A 23,419-nucleotide genomic window follows, 5' to 3' on the forward strand; every position below is an offset into this window, starting at 1 on the left:
CTGCAAAAGAGAAAAATATCACAGAGAAGGAGGAATTGAATTATGATTTCATTAAGTAGAATGTAAACAGTAATTTGCAAACAAAGGATGATGAGATTCGTTGCATAATCAGACAACATTCCTCCTGGATTTAAGATTCATCAGCAGCAGTTCCACCCCTTTTTAAAGTACAGCCTGGCGTCTGGGCTGTTCAGCTGGAGCAGCTGCTGGAGCTACAGTCTTTTTTCATCTGCTGCCAAGATGGGAGTGATACGGCTTCCCAGCCAATCTAGGCTTCTGTGTTTTGCTTTTCATATCATCTTCATTCTGTTTCAGCAGACTACTGCAGAAAGAGAACTGAAGTTTGTGGTCGTAGTAAGTAGATGGATTTTCTGTTTAATTGTGGGAAATGCTACAATCTGGTACTGTTCTTGGACTGAACAAGGTGTGCAACTGCTTTGCCTCTCTGTAGACTTAGAAAAAATTACTTCTGCCCTTTTGCATACTGAATTTAAGGACTTCTTAAAGAAGATGAAATGCCTCAAGTTATAGGATTTTTCACTCACTAACCTCTAGTTATTATTTGAAGGTAACTGAACCTCTTAGGTTTGTGGTGGAAGGATAACGCACAGGAGTCAAGAGATCTGAGGTCTAGCTAACTTGTTCTTGTTCAGTTTATCTGATACTCAGTTACACAGTCTGAGAACTGGAGATTCTGGCCTACCTTCTTTGTGCTTGGAAGCTGAATTTATTCATGCTATAAGGTGCTCTGAGAATGGCATTTTATGTAGACATTTGATGTACATGTTGCATTAACTATCATTGGTTTGAAAACTGACTGTAATAGTTTTTTGTGGACCATTTCTGGTTTTAAAGCAACTAGATACGACTTCAACATCAGTTTCCCCAATATCTCTGGTAAAAAAAGAGATATTAAATCAATGAAGTAATTTAGATGGCGAAGGCTGTCTAGCCTTTTCATCCTTATTTCTTTTTTTAACAAGAAATGTACTAATAAAGAATATTTAATCTAAAGTGATATTTTCAACATAAAGTTATGAGGATTGGAATTAACATTCATTAAAAAAGAATTTTAGTTTAAAGATATTCTTTCTCTATCTTCCTCTATTTGAGATATCAAGTGCACGTATGGATAACAGAAAGAAGGCCTGCGTTCAAAGCATACCATCTAGCCTCAGATATGCTTTTTTGTATCTAATTGTCTGTTGGCTGGATTAGGTAAATGTGTCACTTGAAGAGGCTAGAATGCTCAGGAAAAACCGGTTCCCTACTCCTGCTGAGCCTCACTCCTTGATCAGATACTACATGATACAGGAACTGAACTCTAGTTTCAGTAATGTTCTATAGCAGTATCTTTAAATGTTATTCCAACGGTAAGAGAGAAACCTGCACATATAGGTAAAATCAGGCAGTCAGTATGCCTTGGAGAATTAATCTTCTAAAGGGAATGAGGCTTGTATTGAACTGCAGTTGTTAGTGTTCTACCATGTGATGGTTCTGCAGAACAAATTACAGGAAATACCATTATGGAAATACAGCCTTCCTACTCAAAACCAGTTTTCTCATTGCAGCTATGTGGCCACCTTCTCCTACCTACCAAAAAAAAAAAAAAAAAAAAAAAAGGAAGAGAGCACTTCATTTATTTACAGAGTAACATCATAATTATTATGAAAATAATAGACAGATTTCATTTAAACTGTCTTATTTTTATCACTGATACTTTCCTCAGACTGACCAATCTGTCTAAAAAGTTACAATAAAGTAAATCTTATAATCAGTATATATATATATATATATATATATATATATATATATCTTTTCTCAAAGCATGATTTCGGTTTATTCATGGTATAATTTTGCTTTCTGAATTCACTGATTGAATTTTCTTGGGAACAGAATTGATAAAATAAATCAATAGGATAGGAGTTGGCCCCAGAACTTTTCACTGATATAATGGGATATAATAAGGGTCAGGCTAAAATCAGGGTAAGTCTAAAACACACATTTGTGAGATAATTCAATGGCCATCTTCCAGCTGTAGTCGTAAATTGCTATGATTTCACCTAAAAACATTATTTCTCTGTGAAAATGTGGCATAATGTCTTTTTAAAACTTTCTTAGTAGAATTGTACAATACAAAATACATATGCGGGGGGAAAAACAGACAAATGTTCCCTTTTGCTCACTTCCAGAATAGTGCTATTCTTGTACTGTGCCTTGCTCTCTCTTCATGATTTCAATCTTTGTGCTGATTCTGAGTGTTTTGATTATTGGCCACAAGTCCTTTTGGCTGAAAAGCTGTAATTCTAACCATTTTCTCAAAATCCTATTCTAGTTTTACTTCCTACTTGTAAACATTAAACTTCAGTGGCATTCTTGTGTACTCAATTTAAATTACACGTAACAGAAGAAAATAGGAAATATCTAGGACCTTTGGTTACCCAAGTAAAAGTGAAATCCTGATTTACTGAGTCTGTTTTGGAGAAACTCTGACCTGTAACTTTTGCTCCCACATAGACACTCTTTTCGTCACTCATATACACGAAGGGGTGTAGTTTCTGACGTAGAGTGGTTTCATCACATCTTTCTTCTTGTAACTCCAGATAGGAAGCGCTGACAGGGTATGATACCTATTTGTCTAATCAATCCAAGTCATTTGAAACCTTGACTAAACATGTTCCTGTTTCTCCTGCGTCAATGGTTGCCCTGACTTGGTTGCATGGTTCATTCCACTCATCTGTTGTTTTTGTTCCTACTGCTGGTTATAGAATAAGAAATACTTCTGTTTGAAGCTGGGTCTGTCAGAGGCTCACTATTACTCGGAGCCACATAATTCACTATAATTCATGGCATTTCTGAATGAAGATGTTTGTTATATATACTATACATGTCATATCCTCAGTTCATCCTCTACCCTGCCCCAGGTTTCTCCAAAGTGATTTTTCAACTGACAGAAAAGGAAGCATTTCGTGGCCAAAGTTTGAGTGACATGGCCATTTTGATCTATAGTGCTCACTCAAACAACATTATAAAGAGAGAGCAGGCGAGTCCCAGTCAGGTTCCAGCTCTATTAAAGCTGAGGAAGTAGGTGTTTGAAACCTTCCATCTATTGTTTTCAAGAACTGACTGAGACAAAACATTTCAGACAGAAGATTGTGGACACCAACACGTGCGCTTCACTTTTTTACGTATCTCCTGTCTTCCTTCTTGCTTTCCAGTGTCTTCTGTCCTTCTATGTTTCCTCCTAAGTTCTTCCTGTTCTCTCATCCTGCCAGTTTCAGTACCTCCTGAGAGGTCAGCAAGGCAACCTGTATGCCAAGAGTAACAAATGCTGAAGCATACAAGTATCTTCAAATGAATTTGAAGGATTAGATCCATTTTAACAAAATCCAAATCCTCTGAGTGTTGAGAAATACACATTTGACAAACAAGGTAAGCTTTGTAAGGATGTTTTTCCATAACAGTGGGCTAAAAAAGATGAAATTTCAAACACACAAACCTTTCTTAAAGTTTGAAAGTTTAAAATAAAAAAAAAATCTCTTTTGAAATATGAACTGACTAACCACATGAGTTAGCCTTTAGTTAGTCCAGTTGTTCATGAGGTCATTATTCCATTTCCAATTGTAACTTAAGCAGTCATTTTCAAATGTAGCAGGCAAATAGGAGGTTTGAGCACAAGTAAAAAATAGCTAGCTAAGAAGTTCAGTGTTTCATTTCCTAAAAGCAGAGTTCTGCTCTCATTAATATTTATTACTTTCTCTTCTTCCAACTTAATGTTAATATAATATTTACATGTAATTATATTAACACTGTGCAATATAGATGTAGAAATACAAATACAGAATGCAACATTCTTCTATTCTATGTGGATTTTAAAAAGTTGTGTTGCTTCTTAGAAAAGAACAAATACCACTGATTCTATTTCTTAAGGTTACAAAAAGCAAAAGCAATTTTGTTCTTTTACATCTCCAGCACCCATATAGATTCAAATACGTTTGAATCTATATGCCTTTGTGTTCCCATTTCTGTTGGGGTAAAATGCTGCTCTGTTGCAGCTAATCAGATGCTTTTACGGGCTAACCATTATGACAGTGAAATACACACCGAGGGTTATCATGGAATTGGTAAGGTTGGAAGGGACCTCTGGAGATCATCTAATCCAGCCTCCCTTCTCAAGCAGGGTCACCTACAGCATGTTAGACAGGGTTGCATCCAAGTGGGTTTTGAATATCTCCAGAAAAGGAGACTCTGCAACCACTCCAGGCAACCTGTTCCAGTGCTCTGTCACTCTCACAGTAAAGAAATTCCTCTCATATTCAGGTGGAACTTCCTGTGGTTCAGTTTCTGCCCATTGCTTCTTGTCCTGTTGCACGGCACTAGTAAAAAGAGTTCGGCCCCGTCCCCTTGACACTCTCCCTTCAGATACTTCTACACATTGATAAAATCCCCTCTCAGTCTTCTCTTCTCCAGGCTAAACAGGCCCAGTACTCGCAGCAGTTCCTCATAGGGCAGAGGCTCCAGCCCCCTAAATGTTGCATATTAAATATAAAGTATCATGAACTAGTATTTCAAATTTAGTATGTTTTCAGTATTTTTTCACTAATGAAAAGGCATACTTCTTGGTCAAGTTTTGATCTATTACTCCATATTGTGTAAAAATAGTCATTTCATCATGTCTGTTGTTTTGAGCAACTGTCACTTACTCATAAAAACACTTTTCTGTGAAGTTGGATAAATTTAGCAAGAAAGTACACAGCTACAGTTTAATTGGGAATCTTAGCTTCATTCCTTACAGAGGTATCAGCTTGTTCAGAAAAGACAATCAATTCCACGTGAGACCTGTGGCATATCAGCATGTCAAAACACCAAAGAAATAAGCAATGACACAGGAGTGCCTCTCAGTCATTTTCCTTGTAGTAAAAAAAGACACATACAGAATTAGAAGTTTCATGCAGAAATAAAAAGTAATCAATTTAAGAAAGACTTTATGGAATATTTTGCTGTGCTGCTTGAGATCAGAAAAGAAAGCTTTTTTCTTGAAACTATGTAATTTCATATTGATCTAATCTTGTTAATCTTGTAAGCTGTTTAAGCTAAGAAAACTTGATTTTTGTAGGTTAAAAAAAATCTTAATTTTTAACTAAAGTTTCATTTTTTCCAAAATTTACTTCAAATTTTTTGAGAATATTTTTAATGATATGGTGGAAAACATCAAAGTTAAAGCTTTTTGACCAAATTCCTTGATTTCACAGTATCATAGAACCGCCTAATGGTTGAGTTTGGAAGGGACCTCTGGAAATCACCTAGTCCAACCCCCTGCTCAAGGAGGGTTATCTAGAGCATGTTGCACAGAATTGTGTCCAGGTAGATTCTCTCCAGAGAAGGAGACTCCACCACCTCCCTGGGCAACTTGTTTCAGTGCTCTGTCAGTCTCACAGTAAAGAAGTTCTTCCTCATATTCAAGTGGAATTTCTGTGTTTCAGTTTGTGCCCGTTGCTTCTTGTCCCATCACAGCACCACTGAAAAGAGTCTGGCCCCATTCTCTTGACACTCTCCCTTAAGGTATTTGTAGACATTGATAAGATCTCCTGTCAGTCTCCTCTTCTCTAGAATAAAGAGGTCCAGCTCTTGCAGCCTTTCCTCATAAGAGAGATGCTCCAGTTCCCTAATCATCTTTGTAGCCCGATGCTGGACTCTCTCCAGTAATGCCATTTCTCTCTTGTACTGGGGAGCCCAGAACTGGACACAGTACTTCAGATGAGGCCTCACCAGGGCTGAGTAGAGGGGCAGGATCACTTCCCTAGACCAGCCTTGCTGGTAACACTCTTCCTAATGCACCCCAGGAGACTACTGGCCTTCTTGTCTACAAGGCCACATCGCTGCCTCACGGTTAACTTGTCCACCAGAACTCCCAGGTTCTTCTCCACAGAGCTGCTTTCCAGCAGGTCAGCCCCTACCTTACTGGTGCATGGGGTTATTCCTTCCTACCTACAGGATGCTGCACTTGCCCTTGTTGAACCTCTCTGAATGGCAGCACAGCCCTCAGTTGTATCAGCCACTCCTCCCAGTTTTATATCACCAGCAAACTTGCTGAGGAGGCACTCTGTCCCCTCATCCAGGTCATTGATGAAGAAGTTGAACAAGACTGGATGCAGAACTGACCCCCTGAAGGACACCACTAGCCACACGCCTCCAGATAGATTCTGTGCCACTGATGACAACTCTCTGAGCTCTGCCTTTCAGCCAGTTCTCAATCCACCTCACAGTCCATTCATCTAACCCACACTTCCTGAGCTTATCTAGGAGGATGTTATGGGAGACAGTGTCAGAAGCCTTGCTGAAGTCAAGGTACACAACGTCCACTGCTCTGCCCTCATCTACCCAGCCAGGCATTCCATCAGAGGAGGCTAACAGATTGATTAAGTAGGATTTCCCCTTGGTGAATCCATATTGACTACTCCCGATCCCCTTCTTTTCTTCCACATAGTTAGAGATGACATCCAGGATGATCCAGGACCACCTTTCTAGGGATGGAGGTAAGACTGACCGGCTATAATTTCCTGAGTCCTCCTTCTTGCCCTTTTTGAAGACTGGAGTGACACTGGCTTTCTTCCAGTTCTCCAAGACTTTTCAAAGATGATGGAGAGTGGCCTAGCAATAACATCCACCAATTCCCTAAGCACAGGTGGTGCATCCCATCAGGGCCCATGGATTTGTGAATGTCATGTTTGCCCAGAAGATCTCTAATCCTAGCCTCCTCAACCAAAGGAAAGTCTTCCTTTCTCCAGACTTACTCTCTTGTCTCCAGGGCCTGGGATTCCCAATAACTGGCCCTAGCAGTAAAGAATGAAGCAAAGAAGGCATTCAGTAACTCTGCCTTCTCTATATCCTTCATCACCAGGGCATCCACCGCATTCAACAGCAGGCCCACATTTTCCCTAGTCTTACTTTTGATATTAATGCATTTGAAGAAGCCCTTCTTGTCCTAGACATCCCTTGCCAGATTTAATTCCAAATGGGCCTTAGCCTTCCTTGTCACATCCCTGCATAATCTGACAATGTTTCTATATTCCTCCCAAGCGGCCTGTCCTCTTTTCCATATTCTGTATACTCTCTTCTTCTGTTTGAGTTTCGCCAGGAGCTCCTTGCTCATCCGTGCAGGTCTTCTGCCCCCTTTGCTTGATTTCTTACTCATAGGGATGCACCAATCCAGCTGGGAGGAAGTGATGCTTGAATATTAACCAGCTCTCCTGGATTCCTCTTGCCCTAACCCATGGGATTCCTCCAAGTAGGTCTCCAAAGAGGCCAAAGTCTGCTCTCCTGAAGTCCAGGGTTCTCATCCCACTTATTGCCCTGCTTCCTCCTTGCAGGATCCTGAACTCCACCACTTCATGGTCACTGCAGCCAAAACTGCCCCCAACCTTCACATCTCCAAATAGTCCTTCTTTGTTTGTTAACACAAGGTCCAGCTCTCCTTGTTGGCTCCTCCATGACCTGTATCAAAAACTTATCATCACTGCTCTGCAGGAGCCTCCTGGACTGTTTGTGCCTAGCTGTGCTGTCTTTCCAGTAGATATCAGGGTATTTGAAATTCCCCATGAGAACCAGGGTCTGTGATTGTGAGGCTATTGCCAGCTGTCTGTAGAAGGTCTTACTGACTTCCTCTTTCTAATAGGGTGGCCTGCAGTGAATACCCACAACAGTGTCCCCTATGTTAGCCTGCCCTTTGATCTTCACCCATAAGCTCTCAGCTGCCTCCTCCTCTACCCCTAGGCAGAGCTCGATGCATTCTGGTTGCTCTCTCACATAAAAAGCAACTCCACCACCTCACCCTCCTGGCCTGTCTTTCCTAAAAAGCATGTAGCCATCCATGACAGCACTCCAGTCATGCAACCTATCCCACCACGTCTCTGTAATTGCAATGAGATCATGGCCCTGTGACCACATACGGATCTCTAATTCTTCTCATTTATTCCCCATGCTGCATGCATTGGTGTACAAGCATTTTGGAAAGGTAATTGAGCATGCAGGTTTCCCAGGAGGGGTGCAAGCAGATCCTCCATAATACTCCAGGGTAATATTCCAATGCATGGACAAGCCTTGGCAGTCTTTCCATGACATTTCATATTTGAGCCCCTGGCATGCAGCGAACCTCTCTAGACAAGAGGTCATGTCAGCACATAGGTGCCTCTGTCCCCTGCAGCAGGAGTCACCCACAACAATACTCGCCGCTTCTTCTGGATGTTCCCGCAAGGCACAGGGTCTGTTGACCTAGTTGCTTCCTTTGAAGCTATGCCCAGCTCCTCCTCAGCCTGGAGGGCACTAAACCTGTTCCTCAGTTGTAGATCTTCAGGAGGAGTAAGAGCCTTTCTACTCCTATGAGAAGTGAACAGTTTCCTGCCTTCTTCTATAACATTATAATGTATCGTTTCACACAGCACAGAGCCCTCCAGCAACTTCACTGCTGGGGGCGGCTGGGATTCCTGGAGCTGTTTGGTATCTGAGAACAGTCTATCTCTTGCTCACCTTCACAGCTGCTCTGCAGCCTACTGACCTCCTCATGTAACTCTTTTACCTCATGACACAATTCATCAACCACACACCTTCTGCAGGAGAGCCTACTGTCAGAGTAGGCTAGGCCTCACAGAGAGGCCCTAAGCACTCCATTTTGCTGAAAAATATTCATATAAGTTCAACCACATTTACAGTGAAGTTTAATTACCAGTCACAAAAAACAATCAGTTTTCTACACCGTTCTGGTGGTAACACCTAACCCACTCTAGCAAACCTTACTGTCTACTTTAGAAACCTTGAATACAAGGAGAAATCCAATTATATTCGCCTTTAAAGGATAGTAACTCACACCTCTGAAATACCTGCTCTAGCAACAGTTTGTGCACATTGGTACAGAGAGCTGTTGAAAAGGGTGTGTATTGTAATTAAAATATTAAACCACAACACTTTTGTTTACTTTGAGAAAATATAAACATGAAACACCCACCCGTGGGAGTGGCAAACTAACTAGCATGTACAAACCTCTCTGATGTTTGAGAAAGAATGATGTGGCATAATGAGGCAATGGGGAGTATTAATTATAATCATGCTCTATATCAGTGAGGTATTACGGAATAGATGTCACTTTATGAACAAATATACTATGCTTCCACAGTGTCACAATCTTTCAAGATGCTGATCTAAACTGTTACTGTTGCCACCACTTGTATGCCTTTTTAAACAACTAAGCTCATTGCCTGACTTTGCAGAAGAAAGTCTGGAGCCCTGAGAATTTGTATTCCAACATTTCCTTCCATGTACAACTTCATAGACTTTGTTCTTCTAAGCCTACACATGACATACTTAGAAAGGGGAATTTAGAGTTTTTCAGATTTATTTAAGCTAAAGTTTGTACTTTTTTGTACACTGCAATAAAAATGAAAAAGGCTCATTTAAGGTTTCTGTTGTACAAATCACATTACTGCACATATCACACTAACATCCAATATGCTAGCATGTCCAGTACAGGAAAGTGAGCAAACTGTTTTCACTGAAGTTATTAGAAAAAATCCTACCAACTTTCATTTTCATAAACATATGCAAAAATATTAAGAAGAATTAAGTAATAATACACATTTACAAGATGGTGCTATGAAGAAAGCTGTGGCAAAAAGTTTAAGGTGTATGTGTCAAAGTAATTAAATCATCATACAAGCACATCAGCAGCTGGTCTTATAGTCAGAGATGCTGAGTGTCCAAAATTCAGTCAGATCTCTTGTCAGGGTGCCTAGTAATGGATCTAATCTGGGCACTAACATTTTGGCTGATTCATTTTAAGTTCTAGCCAGAAGAGTCATCAGGTTGATGCCCACTGAATTCCTCTGTAATGATTCCTATTCTTGTGTGTAAAGAATGTACTTCAATCCTAATTGACACGTTGAATAAGCTTCTGCAGACTCTCCAGTATTTTTATATGAAAAATGGCACTAGAATTAAAATTATATGCTTGTCTTCAAGTCAGGTGAGAAGGGAAAGATAACAGTAATTAACTCATTTTTTTAACATCAATTTTATCAGGTTTTCCGACATGGTGACCGAACACCAGTCGTAAACTTTCCAACTGATCTACATAAAGAAAGTGAATGGCCCCAGGGATTTGGACAACTTACCAAGGTATGCTGACTTCCTTAGTGACATTTAAAAATGCTGCTAACATAGGAAGTGTGCAGATTTTTGATGTGTCTTGCAAAACATCAGTAAATCCCAACTAGTGATACATGGTATTAGCAATACCCCATTATTCATAAACATTTTTGCAACAATATTCATCCAGCTACTGCTACATTGAAATTTTGTTCATCATAGCTGTATGACTGTCTTCCCGCAAGCAACAACTTCCTGGAGTGTATGTGCATTCAAATAAATGGCAAATTTACACACTACCAGTATTCATAAAATTTCTGAGGTTCTGATGGTTAAGACCCTTACGCACTGCACCATGAGACCGAGTAGAGAAATGACACCTGCTCACCAGGTCAAATGATGAGCTGAGATCTCATCATTCGACTGGCAACCACCTACTCACAAGACAAGGGAAGATTTGCAGGAAAAAGCTGCTTCTGGTGACAATCTTCTAATAAGGCTGCTTTCAACCTGGAGCTATATTTGGCACATGAAGTTCTGGAGCAAAGACAGGCCACTGCATTCACTAACTATATGTCATTACAATGGAGAAGCATTAATCAGAGACAATTGAGCACTTAGTGTTCAAAGTAAGACTTGGAAAATCTGTAAAATTCAAACACTCAGACAATACATGTTACTATCCCCCTGTACATAGCTTGTTTTACAGAAATAAATTGAGTTTCTGCTTTAGAGCAGCTTTTTAAGAGCTTTTCTCCATTTTTTATCTTTTTAGCAGCAGTAGTTAGAACGTACTTCTCTGACAGCTAAAATTTAAAGAGTTCAACTCATAGCCTTGGCAATTAATAACAGAAAAGACTGTGCAGTCTAAGACAACTGCAAGGGTACCAAGTCAAAGCTGGAAGAGTGTTTCTGAAGGCATAGAAATGTAAAGCACAAATTCATCAGGATATTGGAGTACCAATCACCCTTTCTCAGCTATCACTAACTGACAAACACTTGCAATATTGATCCTAAGTAACTTCAGAAACATTTACAGAGCTACAGCATTCTGGAAACAGTGTTTGTATAGAATCAGGTAGATTGCCCGTCCTGCTGCATATGTTGGAGTCTTAGAATTTCAGAAATATATTTTATTCATACATATAAATGAATATTTCTGTTAAAAATTCCAGCTCATCTACAACATATATATGTTAAACAAATAGTTAATGATCACAAAAAAAAAAAAAATGGTGAAGACAGAAAAGAAAATAGAAAAGCATATTAAGATTCTCTAGTCTCCTTAATTTAAGGGCCATCTGTATGCTTATCTCATAGACTGGAATGCAGCAGCTATATGAACTTGGACAATACATGAGGAAACGATATTCTAACTTTCTGAACAGCACATACAAACGGCAAGAGGTATGTATCAGAATTGTCTGGAGGACTTTTCTGCAGCATAGCAGGACTATGGACTTGTGCTAAATAAAAGCACATCATATTCCTTTCATTAAAAAAATAATTAATGTAACAGAACCTTTTTGAAAACTCAGAGGTGGGAAAGGGGAAGGTAGTTATGTCATAGTGAAAACATACACTGAAGTATTTAACTTAATGTTCAGTTCGGTCTTCTACAACCCTGTTTTCCAGATTTGAACAGCTCCACCCCATAAAATGAACTGGCAGCTTGTCAGAATGACCCAATACTGTTTTATCCTGTTCACAGATGAACACTCTTTTACCCTGTTTACAGATTCACAGCCATGTGAATCACATGTCTACATATCTCATCCTGTGAAAGACAGGTCTCACATGTGTTTGGATTTTTGTCAACACAGACTTTGGTGTGAGAACACAGAAGACAACAGCTTTGCAATGCTTCCATGAGAGGCTTTGTTACTCACCGAGGTTATAAGTGCCTTCATCCCTGAGGTACAGCAGATGGATCATATTAACGTACCTCTGAATTTCAGAGGATGCAGACACTCCTCCTTTTAAATCACATTTTTTAGTCTTCTCAGACTTAGTTCCAAGGTTAGTTTCCAAAGTGAAAAATGCTTTGGTAATTCTGTGTATGCAAATGAAGCAGGGTCCTTTGAAGCTGAGTTATGGTACAAGCTCTCTACTAACTTTAATTTCATCATTTTGATTTTATGCAAAAACAGAAACTGAAAATGATAAGGTAGGATTGATGAGTTGGGTAAATTTTCCCTCTTATTTTTATTATTGCCATTTTAAATGTTAACTATGCCATTTTATCTTCAGTTTTATATCCAAAGTACAGATTATGATCGCACCATTATGAGTGCCCAGTCATGCCTTTCTGGCCTCTTTCCACCAACTAGCAGCCAAACCTGGAACCCCGAGCTTCCCTGGCAACCTATCCCAGTTCATATTGTTACAAAATCATCAGATCGGGTGAGTATTAGCTGGATACTTCCTATCATGCCTTAAGCTTTCCCAGAAAAAAGAGCTAAAGCATATTTTCTATTCTCTTTGAGTTCAGTCTAATAGAAAACATCAACTGTAGCTAGTGGCCAGCAAGAATGTCACAGTCTAATTGTCATAGCTGCACGTAAATCATCCTTCTACAATGCTGAATACCTGATTTATAATCCATACTACCACTTTCTTCAAGGCACAGCTCTAACATGTCTCCTGGTATGGTCACTTTTGGACAGTAGTCTAAGGAAGTTGCCGACAAAGCATATATTGCCAACAATATATGCTTTTCTGAGCACCAGTCAGCTAGAGAGGCTTAAAAACCTTAGAGTCTTCTCTTCTGCCCACCTAGATTTCTTAGTTTATTAAATGAATGGAATTTGCATCAGCCACTGTAATGACTTCTCAATTATTACTTTCCTATTCTGGAAGCACTTAGGCAACCCAAGTAAAGACAAGGGCCTATAGCTCCATGCTATACAAACAAATAACAAAACTATAGTGCTTGCCTCAAGGTCCATAATAAGAGCAGACCTACCTAAAATGGTAGGTCTGATGGAAGTTTTGCTATACACAGCTCTGCTTGATTGACTCAGGTTTAGATTTTCATTTCTTTGGCTCCTGTGATAGGGAATTTTGTAAATAAAAGGTTGAACAAGGACAAAAGTCATTAAGTGTAGTGACAAAAAGGTTAATTTTTTTCTGCCTTTGAGGATAGAAGTAGACTTTGAGGAAATGTACACAAAAGCTGCCTGTCCAGTCACCAGCATCAAAAGGACTTTGTCATTAAAGGTGGCCTCACCTGCCTGCCCATTGGCATTTCTCCATTCTAAAGCCATGCTTGCAAGCCGGTACAGGGAGAAGAGATTTCAGCAAACTGCATTAAGAACAATGTGATTCAGCTTGAAACTTCCCTCTGTCCTAAAACAAAAAGGAGAATCGTCACTGTTATTTAAATGTGGGATACTAGGGGAAGCTCTTACACGAGCAGACATGAAAAAGCATCAAAGTAGTCAATGCTTTGGCTAAAGAAACCACAAAATCCTCAGGTGAGCCATAGTACAGTCCTGTGACCTGTTTGGAGAAGGCAAGCTCATTTGTAGAATCTCTAGTACCCACCACTTCTGCAACTGCCTCAAGAGCAGGTGCTGATGTCTCACTGAAACAACTCAAAATGCCTGTTAAATATGCAAACTATCTGGACAAAGTATTGTCCTCTTGTTAAAACTAGATATTTCAAGCCCTGAGCAACATAAAGAAGGAAGTCAAGGCCAAGTATCATCCTGTAAAAAAATGTAATCATAGTTTATTTTTCAGTGACCAGGATCTATCAACATGCAACAGGCAAGAGCACTGAGTACTGTTCAATGAGGCCAAAGGGAGTGGCTTAATTAATAACACACAGAGGGGAATAATTAAGCCATAGAGCAAGAGGAACATTTGTTATTGTGTAATTAAACAACATTCCCCAGCTTCATATTGCAGCTTGAGCCCTTACCCTCTAGTGTGCTGCTGAGAGAAAATGCACCCTTGGAAATCTTTCCAATGGAAAATATGTTACCATCTATTGGTGACTGCTGCAAGCCTAACACTTGATGTGTTTTGATAAGAGAGAAAGAAGAAGCACAGGAAGTGCATTTGGCTATATTCACCCCAAGGTAGAACAGACCTTCTTGACATTTAAATCCTGCTTAAGTCATAGATGTAGAAGTTAAATGACATGTAAGTCTTCTTGGAAGCCTCTGTACAGACTGAATTTCTCCATGGTATACTAATTCAGTTCCATGCAATGATTTGTGTTACAGGATAAGTAGTACTGGGTCAAAAATGCTCTAGCGATATGACATGAAGTGCTGAACAAATACAAGCTCATTTTGTTCACTCAAACAATTCTGAAGTCTTGAATTTTATACTGACAGCTTTTAGGGTGGTTCAGATACCATCTGTCCTTCTGCAACTGACATAAAGCATATTTGTTAGAACAGAGTTTGACAGAGATGTGAGTACGTATTTACACATGGTTCAGATCAAATGTATAGCATCAGGTGATCTCAAAATGCATAGCCTTGGAGTTATTAAATGTGCTTAGGCAAGACCAACACTATAAGGTCATAGCTTTATGATACTTCCGAAACACAATTTATTTGTCATTTTTACTTGGGAGTTCTGTCCATTAAGCTGTACTTAAAATGTATACTTATTACAGTAGTTATCGCCAAAGCACCGAAAGCAGGATATGTAGCTGGGGAAACAATTCAGATTCTAAACTAAGTGGAGTCAAGGTGCATCTAGTGGGGTGCAGAAACTAAAAGAGGTAAATGGTAGCTTTTTAAAACTATTTTTTCAAATTCTTGAACATGGCGACTGAGTTATTTCCCAAAGCAATCCCCTGACATAACGGCTTCCAGAGAGAATTAGCTAATCTGATGGAAGTCAAGCTATCACAGCTCCAGACTGTCACTGAAAAGTCAGGCTACCTTAGACCATTTCTTATGTTCATCAAATTCATGAACTTGGTGCCCAGACAAAGTGTCACAGAGCAGCTGTAGCAGAGGCATGAATCTATCCTAAAATATAAAACATCTTAGTAATACAAAAACTAGAGTTGTGTCAATTAGTCCCAGAACTATTCTAATTTTTACTTCTTTTATTTCAGAGGCTGCATTTTCCTCTGCATGACTGTCCCCGTTTTGATGAACTTCAGAATGAAACCCAAACATCTAGTGAATTTCAAAACAGAATACAACCATACAAGGTAAGTCAAAGTAAAAAGGAAACAAAATCTAAGAAAAATGAAAGGACCTAACATGTAGAGGTTATGGAACTTTAATTTGATTGCTTTTGCTAAAATGCATAAAAAGTCCTCAGGACTCTCTTAAAAACAGAAATTTAAGCCAGCCATCAAAAAGTATGTTTGAAATACATTTCTCAAGCTTGTCTACATTATCTTATCTTTTAAAACCTGAACATTAATTTTCTGATACTACTCAGAGCTGCATGTAATTAAAGTTCAATGAACTGAGGGGAGAGGAAATATTTTGGATGCAGCAAAGTTCCAGTTTTTAGGGTAGCACAAAGCCAGGTCTAAAAATCTGATAAACATCCTGAAATCCAGGAAAATCTAGGTCTTCCTGCTGTGACTTTCTGAAGTTAATGCTGCAAAAGAGAACGAAAGCAAGCCCAGCCAGGCAAATACTCTGACTATTGAAAACTTTACCACAGCTTCAGTGAACAGCATGTATTCACACGCTGTCATTTAGAGATGCATTCTGGATTCATCAAAAGAAATGCTTCTGCTTTGGCCCTGACACACATCTTCGCAGTTAGTGATCCAGAACTTCCCCTTACAATGCTGCAACAGGCTGTGGCACACGGTGGGTATATCTGCCCCAAGCAACCGTGCTCTTGGGAACAATAATTACTCTGGACAATGGTTACTGCTGCTCTCTAGTTAGCCTGTGATCACTTTGTAATTGCACTACCTCACAAATAAAGCAGGGGTCTCGTGTGGTTCTCACACCCTTGACTACACCTGTAGACATCCTCTGAGTCACTTCAGGCTCACTGCTTGCACTGGCTGGGCTAAGCCAAACATTTTCCTTTTATTGGTTTATTTCTAACTTTCTGCCAGCAAACCTACTCTGTTCAGTCTCACTGTCCTGCCAGTGAGGTGAATTACAACTTCACAGCAATTTTTGTCAGCTACCAGTGTAAAACAGGCAACATGGGAATAAGGGATATTATGGAGTCCCTTTACTCCTCTTTCACAAAGCAAGTATCCCTATGGGAATTGTTGTGAAACTCAGCCCCCTTGCAAAGAAAGAAGCAAAAACTAGTTTTTTCTTCAGTTTCGTCTTTTCCTCATCCTACATATTCACCTCTGTTTTAATTTTCTGTTTATTCATCATCCTTTTTCCCACCTTCCTTTTCCCTTTGTGCTTTCCTTTTTCTTACTTCTGAAGGCTTGAGGTGACTGAGGTACCTTCCTGGAGCAGTCAGAAGAAGGAGAAAAGAATGCAATAGAAAGAGCATCAGATTTAACCATAGCAAGGTCAAACATAAAGCAGTGCCTGAAATGAAGATCAGCATCTTGAAGTGGCTACAAAATGAGAACTGCAACCAAAATCCTCCCTTATAAGGGCTTCACCTGTGTAAAATTAAACATTGGTGTGTTGCCAGTTTGGATGCTAATGAATCTGTATTCATTCCACAGGTATTGAGTATTTGTGGTGTATTCTTCATTTTTTTTCCCTAGGATTTTTTACAAACAATGGCAGTTAATACAGGACTTGAACTAAACAATCTTAGAACACTGGACAATTTCCAACTTTGGAATACGTATGACACACTATACTGTGAGGTAATAATAGTGATGGGGACTGGAGGAGAAAATAAGATGTATTTCAACTAAACCATGGCAATTTGGTTTCATAGCAATGTGTGGTTTTCTCTTCTGAATTAACTTCTTTTCATTAATTTGAATCAAATTCCTAATTTAGTGCATTGGTAAAAGATACCCCAAAAGCATGGATACAGCTTGAGAAGTTGCTATTTGCATGTTTCCCTTTGGTGGTTTAACCTCAAAGCACTGGTGCAGAAATCCATTCCCTTTGTTCCCTTGTTTTCCTTTCCGGTATGTTGCTGTAGAATTATTTGAGCATGCTGGCTAGGATGTATTTATGATTTTAACAGGAAAATGAAAGTATCTGCTTTAAACTAACAACAAGCAAACACAGAAATCTTTAGATAGATGTTGAAAATGAGAAGTAAGATTATGATCTATTGCTTAGAAAGTTAGGAAATGACGATTGCTCCCAGTGAATGCAATCAGACTAGGGCCATGCATGGGATAATTCTATCTGGCCCCAACTTGTCATTAACAGCAGCACATAAAGCTAAATAGCCATTGAAAATATCCTCCATTCACTGATACACCTAAGTACTGTAAAATGCTATTGCACTTAAGTGACTGGAGAGTAACACTTGTCTGTAAATGGCCTGTGATGGAACTGGTATCTGGTCCACTGTATGGAAAAGGCAGGACAAGCTGGATCTAGCTTATACCTTGATGACTCAGTGTTAGAGTAAGGAAAAAGAATGTTAGTCTGCAGTCCTTCATGCTAGCAAAACCAGAAAGAAGTATCGCTATAATAAGAACACATTATACTTAGATGGGATCCCCTTCACACAAGTATTTCCCCTCTTCCAGATCACCCATTTCAGGTTGATTCCCATTTCCACGAAAGGTATTCCACTGAGCAAAGAATTGCAGGACAGCCTCAGAGAGTCCAAAAGTAGTGTGAGGCAGGGGAATAAGGGGATGGAAATCAGTAGAAGAAAAAATATAATTTTGCTTTCATTTATCACTAGGGTATTCACAACTATACTCTCCCTGTATGGGCCACCAAAGATGTAATGGACAAGATGGAAAAACTGGCAGAATTGTCCTTACTATCATTATTTGGGCTTTATGAAACAGAAGAGAAGTCACGATTACAAGGAGGTAAATCAAGAATGCATAGCTTCCAGAAAGGAGACACTGCTTACAATAACATGTAACATTCTGTCATCTTACTCATGCAAAATTATTTGACATAGAACTCCGATTTGTAACTAAGGACATTGGATATCATATAAAGCATTAAATTATGTGTTGAACACTGGTGTTTACATGGATGAGATGCTGAAATGAGGTATAGACATGAATGTTTTTAGTTATCCTGAAGATGTTAAGACACTCTAATAGATTAATATTTTAAGAAAAATTATAGAAATCCAAGGAGAAAGAATCAAGTCCGAAAAGGTCTGATCTTTATTTGTCTGATAGCAGCTTAGATTGATCTTAAGTTTTGTTTCTTCAATATGTATTCTAATTGTTTATCGACTGTTGTTTTTCCTGTTGATACACTGGTTACATACTGTGTCAAAACTTTGGCACCACATTATGAGGTCTCTGAGGACCTGACATAAAAGTTGCTCCAAAACAGTCTGATCAGAATGGAAGATAAGAGATTCAAGTTATGTCTATACTGCAAGAGCTGGGAACACTTCTTCGCTCCAAAGTTGGGGTGCATGGGCTGGGCACATTCTGCTTCTGTGTCAGGCCAAGGCCAAAGTATTCATCACACCATCCCCAAGTGCCACTGAGAAGGAAACCCAGACAAGCGAGCTTGAACATCCACAGTCTGGACTGTTTAGGATTAAGCTTTGTAACACACCTATCCTGCAGTCATGGCCTAGCTAAGGAATTATTAGTAGTCTCATCACCTAGGCATATACATCACTGTATCAAGCAATATATAATAATTACAGTCTCTGACACATACTAGCTGCTGGCTGGCCACATCATGTATTCAGGACTCATTTTTTAGTATGCATGGATGTATCAGTTATGCCCTCTTTGCCTCAAATAGTATAATATGTGCTACAGGGAATCTCTGCTGTCCTTGTCCCATTGGCTTTAGGATATATCTGCACCACAGAAGGAATAAAAGAGCATTGAAAAAAATATTGCATACTGAGTGACTTCTTGGAAGTAAACAGTTAAAAATATTTCTTCAAAATCTAGAGGATGAAGCCAGCACAGCTGTCACTGCTGCAAAACTTCATAGAGGGGAAAAAAAAAAAAAAAAAAAAAAAAAAGATGGAGAAAAGGTCTTAGCATAACAAAACTAGAAGTGCTATTAGCCCTAATTCTCAGGGAAGTTCTACCTGATTTCTGTAAATTCTGTAACTTCAGTTGACATGAATGATGCATTTCACTTCTACAATATCTTTTCTATAGGTATAAATTTGTGTTAAGCTAAAAATGAGTAAGAGGCCTGAGTAGATGTTCCCTATTTGACACCCAAAATCTTTTATGTTTTTGACATTCTATACAAATGTTCTTTTTTCACTTTCTTCTTCTTTTTTTTCCCATCTTTTTAAGGTGTCCTTATGAATACTATTTTAAAAAGTATTAAACAAGCTGTTAATTCTTCAAGAGAAAGAAAAATGGAGGTCTATTCTGCAGTGAGTATCTTCCTGTTTGATAAATGTTGTTATGATGTTGTTAGTAAAAGACCCCAAAAGAGAATAATCAGATTGTTCTTGTAAATTAAACAAAAGAATAACATAATTCAGTTCATTTCAGCAAACAAACTGAATACAAGACAATACAAAAATACAGCAGGACCATGGGTCGCACCTCAACTTCAGTCAAACTGTACCCGGTAAAGAAATCTATGTATTTTAGCATACATTTTTCTGCAGCTTACTGATGCAGTTTCTTTATGTTGCAGCTTCCCTTAAGTGCTCCTAGTCTAGAGCCGGCACATAGCAGAACTTCAGCTGTGCATCCAAACCCTTCTTCTGCTTACAAATGGATGGTACAACTAAGGAAAAAAAAATTTTTTTTCATTTTAGAGGATGAAGAGGGCCATTTGGGTCAGACCAAGATCCGCATAGCTCACTCATTATCCTGTCTCTGACAATGGCCAACAGCAGGGAAGAGTGTAAGAATAAAGCCAGCATAGAGTGATGCTTGCCTTGATACAGTCTTCCAGCAATTTGTGGCTTAGGGACTTCCTGGGACAGAATCTATGTCTATGTGTTTAATAGCCTTTGATAGATTTTCTTCCATCAGTTTATCTAATCACTTTTTTAATGTATTTGTACTTTGGCCTCTGCAACATCCTGTGGCAATGACTTCCAAAGTTTATGTGTTTTAAGAAAGAAGTACTTCCTTCTGTGTCTTTTTGAAACTTAATGATGGTTTAGTCCTCTCCTAGCACATGAATTATGAGAAACAAAGAGTCATTCTTTATTCACTTTTCCTCTGTCACTTACGAATTTACTACTTTCTGCCACACTTCTTCCATCTTTTCTTTTCCAAGACAGAGTCTTAATCTATTAAATATTTTCTTTTATAGAAACTGTTCAATATCTTAAATCTTTCTTGCTGTCTTTTCTGTACATTTTCCAGCTCTATTACATTCTTTTTGAGAAGGAAAAGCAAGAAGAGTGCCCTGAATTTTCACTGCTGCTCTAATATCTTGAGACCAAGTATATTCTTACTTTTGAAACTGATCTGTCTAAATAGTTCCAGATCCTGAGTAATAACTAAAATATAACTGTTAGACTACAGCTTGTATTAGACTATATATATATTAGACTGTATATATTAGACTATTATATAAATAAGCCTTGTAAATATGTATGCAAAATTGCTTGCAAAGTTTTGACAGAATCAAGGTTTTTGGATTTCCTTTCCTTCAGCTTCCCCTTCTGGGCTTTCCTGCAAAAGCAGCGATAATGGGGATGAACGAGACTGCAGGTGGTTGGTGATCCTGAGATTCACAAACTAAGATTTTACTGCATAGATCAAAATAGAAGGAACAATAATTTAAAAAGTTTTTTTGGAGGGGGAGGGGAAGAGTCTTTGTATCCAACTATTTGTCCAGTATACCATCTAAAAAGAATATTTGTATATTCACTTGAAATGCCATGGGATAGACTGCCTTATACTGCCCTATTCTGAATAGAGCTACCAAGGTTACTCCTGGAATGAAGCAGCACTACTGAAGGAAGGGGTAGCAAAATGCACCGAAAAAATACATTTATTTCTCAAACTAGAGAATGCCTTGCCTTCTTGCAGTATCCCTGTATCCAAAATATTGCAACAAGATTTGGAAGTGCCCCCTTCTGTCTGTAGTAATCTGTTAAAACATTTTTCCCAATAGTGAATACACTGAATATATTCTTACAGTCAAATATACACAGGTTTTGTTTTATCTGGATTTCCACTCCCTTTCTACTCTCTTTTCATTATTCTGAACAAATGGAAGTTGAGTTTACTGAATTTTAAGGATTTTTTTTTTCCTCAATAGCACGACACCACAATTGGGGCCCTCCAGATTGCTCTCAATATTTTCAATGGAAAACTGCCACCATATGCTGCTTGCCAGTTTTTTGAGCTTTATCAAGAAAGCAGTGGGCAAGTATCTTCTTATCTACGCGAGAACAAGGAGTATCTGGAATTTTGTTCTTCCCTTCCCTTCCCCAGAATTAGTTTTCCCTCAAATATCGTAATATACAAATTTATTTTAAGCTGATACTTCACTGGGCAGTCCCCAGGCACAATATTGTATTATAAATTGTAGAAATCACAGTTGCTGTACGTACATGTATCTGTCTGCTTTGAAAAACAAGAAGACAAAAACAGGCCTTATCAGCTGGAAGTAAGTAGGAAGACAAACTTTCCTGCTTCTCAGAAAATAGCAACAACATTGCCAAGATGTCTCATAAATTCCAAGGTAAAGCAGTTGGCTTTATGAGAGCCTGGTACTATTGCCATTCAAGGGCCCTTCAGAAAGACCCTTTGACCAGACCAGTACAGTCACATAACTGGCTTTGGCAAACTGAGCTTTGCAGAAGTCTTTCACAAAGGCTCCATTCCTGAAGAACAGTTTCTAGAACAGTATGTGAGAGGCTATTTGCAACGTTCCATCTCTGAGTAGGAAATTTTCGATATAAGAACCTTTCTTTTTTTATCTTTTTCATGTTGTTAATCAGGCGGTATAGCATTGAAATGCATTATCGGAATGATACCTCAAAGGATCCTTACCTACTCACTCTGCCAGGATGCACCTCTTCTTGTCCACTTGAGAAGTTTGCTGAACTTGTTTCTCCCATGATTGCAGAAAACTGGTCAAAAGAATGTGGGAAGAAAGATAAAAAGAAAGGTAGTGTAATAGCTGTGTATTTTCCATATAAGACATGTAAGCAGAAGTTGTATCAATGGCTCCAATTCTGTATCTTTCATACAATAGACTGACCTCTCTTTAAGGGGTTTGGACCAGATTTGCCACTGACAGTAGAGATTTAAATTAAATTTCTCTGCGAATACAAAGGGTAGACTTGCCCACCAGTGTGAAGCCGGTGCTATTATTGGCATAATCACATAAGAAGTAACATAAAGACATGGCGAAAACTAGAGCTCCTGTCATTGAAACTGTCAGACAGAAATATGGGTGTGGGCAAAATGGAAGGAGTCCAGTGTTTACTAGATGCATCAGACCCTCTGTAGATACAAAGCATAAATGGCTTTCACATGTATGGTAAGTTTGATGCATCTGGAGTTCTGGTATACGTATTATATACTTTGAGGATACCTCAGTCTCCATTGTACACGCCCATCCAGCTGATCCACATAGATAGTTATTTGCCTCGGACTACCAACAGCTCATAGATGCTAACCTTGGCCAAATTTTCCTTTTACTGCCTGAATATTATTTCCAGGAGGGAGGCAAGAGGCAAAGGAATACATGTCATTTGCTGATAGTCCGGGTCTTTCCATTCCTACATACATTTATTGTTCTGCTAATCCCTCACAAAACTCTTGGTTTGCATTAACTACATATGAGGTGTCACTCTTGCTCTGTGAATACCTAGGGCAGGAAGCTATGTATATGTTCCCAGGACTGAAATATATATACCTACATTGCATAGGTCAGCAAATGCAGACCATCTGAGTTTGCCAGAAATACAAGCAAAATTTAACTATAAAAATATTTCCATTGTACATATTTGTCATTATATTATTATCTCTGTATCAAAGATGACATTTTTATTAATACACGTCTCCTTTACTGTGTTTCCTTCACAGATATATTTATAGGATTTGATGTTGCTGTTGGCTTGTTGTTCATTTTTGACCTTGTATTGCTCTATCTCCTTTATCATTATGGACGCTGCAGGCGCAGAAACAATTATCAGGATCTTTAAAGGAGAGGTAAAAGAACGAAAGAGAGAGCAACTAGGTAATAGGCTTCAGGTTGCTCTGCTTTTTATCCATCAGCTACCTCTCACCAAATGA

The 23,419-nt window shown here is 38.8% G+C and overlaps 1 protein-coding gene across 1 annotated transcript; it reads left to right on the forward strand.

Moving 5' to 3' along the window:
- Positions 1–240: 240 nt before the first annotated feature.
- On the forward strand, positions 241–23,419 carry LOC134136133 (prostatic acid phosphatase-like). The gene is made up of 11 exons (XM_062567863.1): positions 241–354; positions 10,072–10,167; positions 11,458–11,544; positions 12,388–12,540; positions 15,221–15,319; positions 16,820–16,924; positions 17,935–18,067; positions 19,493–19,575; positions 21,432–21,538; positions 22,117–22,286; positions 23,210–23,419. The coding sequence occupies exons 1-11, from the start codon at positions 241–243 to the stop codon at positions 23,326–23,328; spliced, it is 1,266 nt and encodes a 421-aa protein (XP_062423847.1). The 3' UTR covers positions 23,329–23,419.

Source organism: Rhea pennata, chromosome 2 (genome assembly GCF_028389875.1).
Source record: "Rhea pennata isolate bPtePen1 chromosome 2, bPtePen1.pri, whole genome shotgun sequence".
Lineage (NCBI taxonomy): Eukaryota > Metazoa > Chordata > Aves > Rheiformes > Rheidae > Rhea > Rhea pennata.